General features: G+C 52.5%; 1 protein-coding gene and 1 long non-coding RNA gene across 5 annotated transcripts in view; one reads left to right on the forward strand and one right to left on the reverse strand.

Annotated features, from left to right (window-relative positions):
- The window catches only part of LOC118903532, a 133,814-nt gene extending 131,167 nt beyond the window's left edge, over positions 1–2,647 (reverse strand). For 2 of the 4 annotated variants that reach the window (XR_005021827.1, XR_005021828.1), the window contains exons 1-2: positions 2,457–2,647; positions 2,153–2,311 (exon numbers count right to left, since the gene is read on the reverse strand). This is a non-coding gene — a long non-coding RNA (uncharacterized LOC118903532). The remainder of the gene's footprint in view (positions 1–2,152; positions 2,312–2,456) is intronic. The other 2 variants (XR_005021832.1, XR_005021829.1) reach the window with 1 other exon arrangement.
- BHLHE40 (basic helix-loop-helix family member e40) lies at positions 1,784–7,233 on the forward strand. The gene is given in 6 exon segments (XM_036868684.1): positions 1,784–2,156; positions 2,318–2,346; positions 2,349–2,386; positions 2,654–2,761; positions 3,701–3,824; positions 5,124–7,233. Coding segments are annotated over 6 exon segments (1,236 nt in total). The 5' UTR covers positions 1,784–2,076; the 3' UTR covers positions 5,981–7,233.
- The last annotated feature ends 5,059 nt before the right edge of the window (positions 7,234–12,292 follow it).

Below are 12,292 nucleotides of genomic sequence, written 5' to 3' on the forward strand. Positions count from 1 at the left end.
ACCGCGGGCTTAGAGTTTCAGCTGTTTTCCCTGCTCCAGGCAGAGTTAGAAGGTCACAGAGGCCGGACTTTTCCGGGGGAGGTGGGGGGGGGGGGGCCTCCGGCGGCCCAAGTAAGATTGCGGAGATCTGGGGCCGTTTGGAGGAGGCCTTTCTGCCCCAGGCTCCGGGCAGTGGGTTAACTTCTCCCCTCTCCTCCTGTGCCCAGGCATCTTTGTTCGTATTAAATTAAAAAAAAATTTTTTTTAAATAAAAACAAAAACACACACACTTCCTATCTTTTCTTTTTTTTCCCCTCTGTCCGTCAGTGGCACCGATATAATTTTCCCAGGGCTGCCTTCCCCTCACTGCCCAGCGGAGCCTCTTCTCAGACGTTCCTGTGAATTCGAGGGCAGAATCTGTGTTCGATTCGCCCCCAGTTTATCTAGCAACGGGCACAACGCCTGGCACAGGGTAGGGGGCTCAACAATATGTGTCCAATGAATGAACGCTAAGATGTCACCGTGATGGGCAGTTTGTCCTAGTCTCTCTCTTCCCTCCTTCGAGCGCAGACCGCACACAGCGCCCCCGAAGTCCCCGGCAGGAGGGAGATGTCTGACCCTGGCGGGCACACCGCAGCCTGGGGGTCTCGGCTCCCCGGCCAGGGCAGAGGGGCTCGCAGTCGGGAACGCTGCAGCCCGAGCCCCGGCCACGTGAAGTGTCACACCCCGCGCTGCTGCAGGGCAGGCGCGGTCGCTGCGGTTGTGTAACGTTGCGGCCCGAAGGGATGCGTCCTGCTCCGGTGGGGGCAGAGGAGGGAGGGGACGCAGGGCACTGCGCCCGGTATCTTTCTGTGCTTGACTAGCCCAAGTGCGGGGCGGGGCGGTGGGGGGGCACCGGGGCACCCTGGGGGGTGCGCAAGTGGGTGATCGCCGGCGTGCAGGCTGTGCCCGGGAACGCAGCTCCGAGGGAGCCAGGGGCCCGCGGCGCACAGCCTCGCGGGTCAGGTGCGCGCAGCGTGCTCGGCGGCGGCCTCGGCTGCCCCTGCGCTTGGCTGCCAGCCCGCTTCCCATGGGGTGACATCCGCCCCGCCCCTCGGCCCCTCCCCACGGCGGGCGATTCCTGGACGCGGGGCCGAGGGGTGGGGGCAGGGAAGCCGGCACAGAAAGAAACCCCAGCCTCTGGGGAAGGCGGGGGGGGGGGGTGGGGGGTTGGTGGCGGGCGACTCCCTACGCTGCGCGCCGGTTCCTCCGAGCGGGCCGTGCGGGGGGAGGAGGAAGAAGGTTGGGCTGGAGCTAGCGAGGGATATTCCTCTCCCGGCTTGAGTCAGACGCGGGCGGGTCCGTCCTCCCCCGTTCCATCCCAGGAGACGGGAACTTACTTCATTTCCCTGGGGCAGGTTCGCCCACGTTACCAACCTCCCCCCACCTCCCCGGCCCCTTCCAGCTTCCGCGCCCCCCCACCCGGCTGGGCAGGACCCGGGCTGCGCTGCCACCCCCTCTTCGGGGAAAGGCAGCCGCAGACACCTGGGGGCCGGGGGTGGAGGCGGGGGCTCCCTCGCAGCCGCGGGAGCGTCGTCCAACACGTGAGACTCATGTGATGAAGCCGGGGGAGGGCGGGCAGGTCGCTCCTTCCCTCCCCGGCAGCGGCCAGACGTGCCTGGAGTCACAGGGTAGAACACGTAGCTCCAACCCACCCACTCGTTCCCATTTAACCCAGCCCGCAGCCTCTCCATTACTCCTCGGCTCGTCCCCCCCCCCACCCCCCCACTCCGCCCTAACCGGCCCCCCCGCGCTCCCTCCCGCCTCCCCGCCCGCCCCACTTCTCATTCACTTGGCTCACACGGCGCAGACGGCGCAGGGAGCACACACCGCCAGTCTGTGCGCAGAGCCGGAGCCCGAGGCCGCGGGTCCACCATGCACGCCCCCAACTGAAGCCGCACCTCAGAGCCGCAGCTCCCGGCAGCCCAGCGGATTTCAAGGAGCTCAGACTCCGAGGAACCCCTGCGAAGAGACCCCCGAAACCCTCTCCAGAACAGTCCTCACCCGACGCTCTGCCGCTGCAGACAGGAGCGCACAGTGGCCCCGGCTCGCCGCGCAATGGAGCGGATCCCCAGTGCGCAACCGCCCCCCGCTTGCCTGCCCAAAGCGCCAGGACTGGAGCCCGGAGACCTACCAGGGTAAGTTGGCACCCCCAGCCCTTTCAAGCCTCAACTCCAGTCCTGCGTTGTGCGCGGCTTGCAACTCGGAGTAGTTCTGGGCGCATCCGGGGGTTCTTGCCAGCCAGGGCTCCTGCAGCCGGTGCGCAAGTCACAGCCCTTCCTCGTCCCTCTCCCTGCAGGATGGATTTTGCCCACATGTACCAAGTGTACAGTCGCGGCGGGGAATAAAGCGGAGCGAGGATAGCAAGGTAAGAGCCCCGCGCCCCTCGGGACCCCAGCCCCTCGCACGCGCTGAGTTTCCAGTAAAAGTTTTCTCACTTTGAGGTTGGAGGGGGTATGCAAGGCGTGGGCTCTGTGCCTCTACTGAGTGGCCTGGAGAAGAAGGGGTGGAGGTGAGGTGGTTCTGGGTGTGACTCTGCTCCGCTGCCCCGACTCCTCGCGCCGCGGGGTGGGGGAGGAGAAGGGCTCCTCACCCCCTTCCTCCTGCGCCCACCGTCTCCCCGTGCGCTTCGTAGGAGACCTACAAACTGCCGCACCGGCTCATCGAGAAAAAGAGACGTGACCGGATTAACGAGTGCATCGCCCAGCTGAAGGATCTCCTCCCCGAACATCTCAAACTTACAGTAAGTGAGAAGCTGGCCCCTCTCCAAACCAGCTCCTCTGCCCAGAGGGCGGGTGAGGGTCACTCGCCACCTGCAGGCCCCGCTGGGAACTGCAGACCAGATGGCTCGATCCGAGCTGGTGGGTAGCTCTGTTTGGGGGTACCGTTCCCCAGGGTCAGAATTTTCTGGCAGCCTCGTGCAAGTGAGGTGAGAACCGTTTGTACTTATCCAGGTTGGGACCGACACCGGCTGGCCTTCCCTTGCAAGAATTTAAGACTTTCCCTTCTGGCGATTTTCAGGGTTCTCTCGTTTTCCCGAATTGAGCAAACTAAGCAACTCGCAAATATTTTACCCTCTTCCCCCCCGCCCCCCAGTCCCTTTTTAAAATAAGAGGACTTGTTTTGGTGTGTGTGTGGTTTTTTTTTTTACGTCCTGGCCTTTCTTGGCAATAGCCAACAGCTTACTAGCTTGGCAGGCTTCGGTTGGGGAAAGAAAAAAGAATAGTATTTAGGGAGGAAGAAAAAAGTGGAGATGAGCTGGAAGTTATGACAGGATGTCAGGAAAGAAACTAGGGAAAGCCTCTTGGCTGCCAGACACAGTAGAAATCTCTCCTCGGGTTGACACCACTGCAGAGAAATGTTATCTCCGGATTCCCCTGAGTTAAGGTCAGCAACGGCTGCTGGAAAAATTTATCTGTCAAAGCTTTCTCCTGAGCTAGCTGCTGCTTCCAAAAGGCCTCCAAAGATGGGTGACAGTTTGTTGTTCTTTAATCAAAAATATATATTGAATACATATATATATTTTAAAACTTCATCTATAAACTTAAAACTAAATTTAGCCAACCAGGAAAGGTTTTGTTTTTTTTTTTCCTTCCTTTAGAGACATATCTCATTGCTAATTAGTGTCCCAGAGGTGGGACTTCTCTGCACTCACTGCTGACTGAGGCTCTTTTTATTCCAGACTTTGGGTCACTTGGAAAAAGCAGTGGTTCTTGAGCTTACCTTGAAGCATGTGAAAGCACTAACAAACCTAATTGATCAACAACAGCAGAAAATCATTGCCCTGCAGAGCGGTTTGCAAGCTGGTGAGTACCCAAGCCTGGCTATCATCTCCTAAGAGTTCTAGCACAAATAGAGAGCCTGTGGGCTCAACATCTGGTATGAGAAACATTCCTGCAACAAATTGCTTATGCACATTCGTTGGGGGAGATGCCGTTTTATCTTTCCTAAAAGGTCAGACTTTTCATTCGGAATGCTGCGTGTGCCACCTGGCATGAATACGTATTAGTCAAATGGTAAAATATTTCTGTGGCATTTTGACTTAAGAGTTTCTGGATTCTGGGAGTTTGCCCCCCTCCCTTTGAAAATGCCAAGGCACCTATAATTTGCATCGTGGGTGTTTTACAGTTGTTCTTCTTAGCCCTGTTTCATTGGAGAATAAATCACGGGTATGCCCCAGTGTTTTCCTGTTTCTCTACTTCCTTATCACTCGGTGTGTGGTACGATCCTGGAAGGATGACAACAGGAGTTTTTCCTGCATTTCATGTGATTCCCTGAATAGCCACTAGGTATCTTGGTGAATTACACAATCTATCGAAACCACTGAAGTTTCATCATCTGTTTCTACTGACTTCTAGAGAATCACAGCCACCTTCTAACCATCTCGTCTCACCCATTCCAAATCATACTGTACAAACTAGGGAGAAATTCCTCTACCCACCCCCTCATTCCATTCTTCTCTGCCCTCCTTTCCAAACTAGTATGATGAGAATCATAAAGAGCTAGCAAGTGCTTCTGCCTGTTTCCTCACTGAAAACAGGAAGATGATCATACCTAATTTCTTGGGGATCATGAATGGAATACATGGGAAAGACTTAGAAATAGCCTTTAAAGATGACAGCATGACTGCAACTTGTATAAGTCATTGAAAATAAGCTTGCTTTAGGTGACACTGTTCCTCCATTCTCCTTTTTTGATGATCCGGTCACTTCCTATGGTAAAATGATACAAATTGACTCTGGTTATAAACATACTAGGATGGTCATTACTGTGTCACTTATAATGAAAACTCAAGAACAACCTATAAATTCAACAAGAGGGGAAACAGTCTGTCTCTATTAAATATAGTCTGTGTCTGTGATGGGATATTGTACAGCCATTACAAATCATATTTCATCTCTGAGTGGTAGAATTATGGATGATTTTTATTGTATTCTTTATACTTTGTGCTGTCATCCACATTTCCCCTATTACTTTTGGAGTTAGGAACATAAATCAGCAAATGCTGTTAACAGAAAGGAAAGCTCTGGGTCTTTGGAACATAGGTGTCCAGGTGAACCACAGGGCCTTCTGAAATGTCTTCCTTTGGATCTGTGTTGATCCAGGTGATCTGTCGGGGAGAAATGTCGAAGCAGGTCAAGAGATGTTCTGCTCAGGTTTCCAGACATGTGCCCGGGAGGTGCTTCAGTACCTGGCCAAGCACGAGAACACCCGGGACCTGAAATCTTCCCAGCTCGTCACCCACCTCCACCGTGTGGTCTCCGAGCTCCTGCAGGGTGGTACCGCCAGGAAGCCGTCAGACCCAGCTGCCAAAGCAATGGACTTCAAGGAGAAACCCAGCTCCCTGGCCAAAGGCTCTGAAGGCCCAGGGAAAAACTGTGTGCCAGTCATCCAGAGGACTTTCGCTCGCTCGAGCGGCGAGCAGAGTGGCAGTGACACGGACACAGACAGTGGCTATGGAGGAGAATCGGAGAAGACTGAGCTGCGTGTCGAGCAGCCGTACTTCAAAAGTGATCATGGACGCAGGTTCACCATGGGAGAAAGGATCGGTGCTATTAAGCAAGAATCCGAAGAACCCCCCATGAAAAAGAGCAGAATGCAGCTCTCAGATGATGAAGGCCATTTCACTAGCAGTGACCTGATCAGCTCCCCGTTCCTGGGCCCACACCCGCACCAGCCTCCCTTTTGCCTGCCCTTCTATCTGATCCCACCGTCAGCGACTGCCTACTTGCCCATGCTGGAGAAATGCTGGTATCCCACCTCTGTCCCAGTGTTATACCCAGGCCTCAACGCCTCTGCCGCAGCTCTCACCAGCTTCATGAACCCAGACAAGATCTCAGCCCCCTTGCTCATGCCCCAGAGACTCCCTTCTCCCTTGCCAGCCCATCCGGCCATCGACTCTTCCGCCCTGCTCCAAGCTCTGAAGCAGATCCCCCCTTTAAACTTAGAAACCAAAGACTAAACTATTTAGGGGATCCTGCTGCTTCGCTTTCCTTCCTCCCTACTTCCAAAAAAAAAAAAAAAAACATGTGTTTGTGAGTGTAGCAGGATTGTTCCAGTGTGTATGCCAAGTTCATCTGAGGCAGGGAGAGAAGATTCAGGGGTGTGTGAGCGTGCACATGCGTGCACGCGCATATGCATTGTGTGTTGGTATGGGACATTAAAGCTCCTTTTGGTGTAGGGAAGACGTGAAGGATTGCCTGACATCAGGAGATTTAGGGGGAACTGTCGCAGACCTCTGGGCTTTTCCCCTCCCAGAGAATAGCCCCCTCTGATACAGATCAGCTGGATTTTCAAAAGCTTCAAAGTCTTGGTCTGTGAGTCAGTCTTCACTTTGGGAGCCGGGTCTGTGGCTTTGAGCAAAAGGTACTTTCAAAAGAGGGCTTTCCAGAGTGCAGTTCCCAGCCAGCTCTTATGACCCCACCCTGCTCCCTTTTATTGTCTCCGTGACTCACCACACGGGGAGAGGGCAGCCAGACTGAGCTTTCTGCAAAGTGGTGAGGTAGCAGACACTGGCATAGCACGGTAGTGGTTTGGGGAGATTTCCGCAGGTCTGCTCTCCACCCCTGCCTCGGATGAGTAAAGAGAATGTAGTTCCCTACTCAGGCTTTCGAAGTGATTCGCTTACTAACAAACTGAAAAGGGCCCCCTGGTACAAGCCCAGCTGCCAGGGGAGGAGGGAGGAGGGAGGGGTCCCCCGGGCCTCTGGCACCTGTTTCTAGTCTCACCTAGAAACAGTTTCTCTGTCCAGGGAACAAACCAGGCTCTGAGAGATGCAGGCGCCTAAGTTCCAAGCACCCCAGAGTACGTAAAAGCTGAGTAACAAATTGCAGTTTCAACAAGCAAAGCCAGACTTGGCTCTCAGCTCTATCCTAAAACTCCTTTTAACCAAGCTTAGCTTCTTAAAGGCCTAACCAACCCTTGGCAAAGCAGCATCCTTTCTGCAGGCTAATTCCCCTCGCCCGACGGCGTATGGAGTGTCCTTATTGCTAAAAAGGATTCTGTCTTCTTCAAAGAAGTTTTATTTTTGGTCCAGAGTACTTTTCTGACTTGTCCAGCTCGCCCTGCACCAGCTTTTTGAAATGCACTATGCTTGATCACTGATCGTGTTTTAACTTTTTCCTTTCCTGTTTTTATTTTGGTATTAAAGTCGTTGCCTTTATTTGTAAAACTGTTATAAATATATATTATATAAATATATTAAAAAGGAAAATGTTTCAGATGTTTATTTGTATAATTACTTGATCTACAAAAGTGAGAAAAAATGAATGTATTCCTGTTTTTGAAGAGAATAATTTTTTTTTCTCTAGGGAGAGGTACAGTGTCTATATTTTGGAGCCTTCCTGAAGGTGGGAAATTGTAAATATTTTTATCTATGAGTCAATGTTAAGTAGTTGTTTTAAAATACTTAATAAAATAATTCTTTCCTGTGGAAGAGAAAGATGGTCTCCTGCATTTTTAAAAGAACTCTCAAGGGTGTGATATGGCCTTCTTCTGCCCTCCCCTCTTGGCTGAAGGCAACAACTAGTTAATCTTCGTGTGATTTCATTCAGCTTTTCCCATGCCTGTATTCAGACAGAATAAGCTTAGTCAATTTCATAGGTAAATATTTGTTCAATTGTTTTTTTAGACTAACCTTTGCCAGAGGTTCACTATCAGCCTGTGCCTCTTTACAGAGTTAAGCAAAAAGCCTATTTTTTCCCCCAGTCTGCTTTTGTCATGCTCCTTAAAACTTGACAGAAAATCAAAGTACGAAATCGTGGGCCTCAGTGTCTGGGGAGCTTGCTGGAGGGGGGAGCACAATGAGAGAAGATTTAATGGATTATGATGCAGTAATAATTGCTGCTGGGGATAGCACCTCTACCAAGGCGCTGTAACTTTTTCGAGTCTAGCACGGTCTAATGGGTTTGCCATATCCTGTCCAATTGCCTCTAAAAGCAACATTCCATGATTAGTTTCTACATCCTTCCTGGACTTCCTCTCATTGGGTGTGTTTGTGCGTGAATGAATATTGGTGTTCCTTAGTCAAGCGCTCTTATGAAAAAAAAAAAAATTCCATGGGAAAAGAAGTGGGAAATGACCCGGTCGAGTGAGCGTTTCTGCCTGTCCCCTTCTCCCTCTCAGAGGTGTCCTGATGTTTCCTGATGGCCAGCGCCTGGCTCGCCACGCTCCAGATCCCAAAGCATCTTCCAGAACCCTCTGGCCGTCTGGAGCCCATGCAGGGAAACTGCCCCCAGGGAGTTCTCAGCCAGGCAGAGACACCACCTGCCCTTCGTGTCTGTTTGCTTCAAATGTCACCTTCCCTCTCTGCTGATGAGCCAGCAGGCGAGAGTGAGCATTGCCTGGCTTGTGTGAGGTGCCCGCAGGCAGCCTGGTGTCATGGGAGGAGCCCTGGACCAGGAGTCAGGAGATGAGCTGGTGGTCTTATCAATGAACTGGTAGTCTGGCATCGCCCCCCCCACACCTGTTTGTGGTTCAATAAAAAACGATCTGAGCCCCCCTCACATGTCCTACAGCAGGCACACAGCAATCGGTAAGGCCCTCTTCCTCCCAGCAGCTTAGGGCCTGGCCCTCAGGGTCTCCTGCCTGTTTAGCTCCTGAATTCCTCCATGAATTGCTAAGCTTTTCTGGCTAGACTTTATGGGTAAAAACCTAAACAATCAAGTGTATCCTGGGGATGGAGCACGGGGTTGAAATCAAGGCCAGGCTCTTTTGGCCTGCCCCCCTCTCCTCCCTGGGCCGTGACTCAAGGAGTAGCTGTGGAGACAGAGGGAAGTGGTGCCACACCCTGAACTAAAAAGGCTTTGGGGGTTCCACACAGCCTCAACCCAGAGTCCCACGACTACAGCCTATGGAGCACCCCTGAAAGTAGCAGCCCTCGCTCTACCTCCTTTTCTGCTTCCAGTTTGCCCTTGACCTTCTTTCTAGGTCGGTTCCAGCAGGTTCCAAGTGGTTCGGAGGGAGATGCGCAGGAGGGGTTCGCACCCCAGTCTTTGGCCCCTTGGGGACAAAGAGGACCTCTGTTAACCAAGGGGTGTGGTGTGAGTGGGAGGGGGTGAAGCGCTGGCTTTGGGGCCGAGGAGAGGTGGCCAGAGGCAGGGGGAGCGGACACTTGCGATCCAGCCGCCTTCAGACAGGGCGTGAGCCTCCGGGCCGGCCGGGATGGTCTCACCCAGCGCTGACCTGCCTCGCCTGTGACACAACGTCACGTTTCCGACTGCAGCCCTTTCATGTGCGGCCCGCGGCTAAATGCGGCTGCCGGTTCCTGGAAGCAGACGTGCCTGGCACCGCGTCAGCAGAAAACCTGATCCCCAGGGAAGCTTGGCACGGTCGCGGGCTCGCTCGGCCCCCAGAATAGGGCCTGGCAGCGGGCGCTGGGCAGCCCCCCTTCGCGCCCCGCGGGAGGGAATCCGAGCGCTCTGCCGGGGTTTGGGGGGGGAGGGAAGGCTTGCTTGGGGTGGCGGGGGTGGAGCTGGATTTAGGCAGGGCATTGGAAAAAGAGCCTAATTAACTAGAAGCCAGAAGCTTCCCACGGGTCATGGCTCATTATGAAGCCTAACAACCTAGAAGGATCATTATGGGGTACTATTATAATTTACAGTTTGAGATAGATAAAGGCGTGCTCAGAGAGGGGAGTTAACTGCCCAAGTCACACAGCTTCTGAGTCACTAAACCATAGTGGAATGGTGAATATGTTGGTTCTGCCTCTTCTTAATGGGATCCAAGGGGAAGGCTTTCAGAATCTGGTTGTGCATAGCAGTAGTAATACCAATACTACTATTACTAGCAGCAGTTTGTAGCACTTATTATTTGCCAGGCACTCTGCAAAGCACTCCATATACAAAAACTTAATTTTCACAGCAACTCCATGAGGTAGGTTTAATTATTATTCTCCTTATATGGTTAACAAAATGTAGGCAAGGAGAGGCTAAGTAACTTGCCTAAAGTCACACAGCTCCAGCGGTGAATTGGAATTAAACTTTGGCAATTGTGGCTCCAGAGTCTATGCGCTTAACTACAAAACCCCATTGCCCTTCCTGTTAAATAATAGTAATGGTAATATAATAATAGTAAAAGTAATAATAATTGCCTCAGTTACTACATATTTTGAGTACTCTCCCTATGCCAGGCACTATATGAAGCAGTTTATGTGAATTATCTCTACATCCTATAGCAACTGTGAAGGGTAGGTATTTAATGAGAGGTGAAAAAACTGGAGCTCAGAGAGGAGAAATCTGAGCCTCATCAGAGGTTACACATCGTGTGAAGGACAGAGCTAGGCCCTTTCTCTGGTATAGAACTGCTTCTAAACTGAGCGGCTGTGACATTGGGCTTGGGCATGCATTATCTTATTTAATCCTCAAATAGCCCCATGGAATAGGTACTATGATCCCCAGTGGGCGGAGGAGATAACTGAAGCTCAGGGTAAAGTTATTCGCCTGACTCTTTATTTGCTTCCTGACAAATGTCCCCACATACCATCCTGCAGCCAAAAATGGGCCCATTCTCTAATTAAAGAACTAACCCTACCGGACTACTGGGCTTGGGGCGGACTGGGCACTTAGGTTGACTACACTGAGACCAGAATCTGGGTTTGAGGAAATTCTATGTCAAATTTTCTGGGGTGGGAGGAGGGGCCACTCCTTCCCTCACATCTCTCTTAAGGTTAGGAGAGGGGCAGGTAGAGGGGCCTGGGACAGTAGTTACCTATGGACCACTTGGACGAGGCACTTCCGCTGGATGGAGGGAGGGAGGCTGAGACCGAGTTCCCAGCTCTCTTGCTGGAATGGAGGCTGGAAGGCTTGGAGGCCAGGCCACTGCAGCTGCTTCCGGTCCCTTGCAGGTCCCTGCAGCCCACGCACACCCTGGCCCACCTCTGCAGCCCTTGGTCAGCTCCCCAGTACATGGCTGGTGAGTGGTAAGCAAGAGGTCTCTTCTCTGTGTGTGTTGGGGGGGTCAGAATCTCAGGCTGGAGCTTGCCGGGCTGCCAGGTTTCTCCTCAGGCCTCTGGAGCCCCTTCAAGGCTCCAAGAGACAGACCGTGCCGAGTTCCCAAGTGGTTGCATATAAAGACTCTGTGTTAACGGGACCGGCATGTTCCCCAGAGACCCAGAACTCCCCAGCGTGCCACGTGGCATGGAGGGAGGGAAGGCTCTGGGCTTCTCACCCCCTCTTTAGCTGGAGCAGCTTCCTGTTTCTCTGTCCTAAATATCGTAAAGGTTTGTTTGAGCAAGAGTTCCATTGCTAAAAAAACATCTCAGAATGTTTGGAAGGCACCAAACTACAGCCCCTTCCTCAGGCACAGCCTTCACCTCACCCACCTCTTTCTCCAGGTTCCAGAGGGAGGCTGAGGCCACTCAAAGCCAAATCCCCCCTTCGGCAACACCCCCCCTATTTATCCCAAGCCATCTGTCTGGCCCGACTGCCACAGCAGAACATTAGCTGGGTGAAGCCTCTCCCATTGGCTAGCAAGCCACCGACACGCTGGGCCATCCAGTCTTGTGATGTGGCTGGATGGGGGCCCAGAAGGTTTCTTCCGCTATACACGGGGCCCTCAGGGAATGAGTCACCAGCCTGCTAGGTAGGTGGGGGTTGGCCTCCGGCTGTGGCCAAAGTGATGGGGACAGCCAGCCTCAGCTACTCCTAAGAGCCCTGCGCTTCCACCCCGCACCTACCTGTAAGAGGCTGAAAGGGAAGACACCTGTGCTTATTTATTTGTTTGAAGTGCAAATACGGTTTTTTTGGAAACCACATTATGGATGGTATATGGAGGTAGGGATCATGCAAGGATCTCTGGGGAATTCAAGTGCGGGGGGGGGGGGGGGGGGGGGGCGGAAAAGGAGGGAAAACTACTACTTCTCCCGGGGGGGGGGGGGGGGGGGGGGGGGGGGGGAGATGTGTGTTTCTTAAAGTTTTTAATAAAATGTCTAATATTTTTGTACCTTTTGTTTTTTTTACTATGAAGAATTTAAGACATATAAGATCGTAGACAGAAACAACAGAAAGAAAAATGACCCAATTTTAAAATAGGCAGAGGACTTGAACAGACATTTCTCCAAGAAGATGTACAAATGGCCAAGGAGCACATGAGAAGATGCTCAACATCATTAGTCATCAGGGAAATGCAAATCCAAACCACAATGAGATGCCACTTCACACCCACTAGGATGGCTACAATAAAGAAAAAACATGTTGACGAGGATGTGGAGAAATTGGAACCTTCCTACATTGCCGGTGGGAATGTAAGATGGTTCGGCTGCTGGGGAGGACGGTTG

Source organism: Balaenoptera musculus, chromosome 11, assembly GCF_009873245.2.
Source record: "Balaenoptera musculus isolate JJ_BM4_2016_0621 chromosome 11, mBalMus1.pri.v3, whole genome shotgun sequence".
Classification (NCBI taxonomy): Eukaryota; Metazoa; Chordata; class Mammalia; order Artiodactyla; family Balaenopteridae; genus Balaenoptera; species Balaenoptera musculus.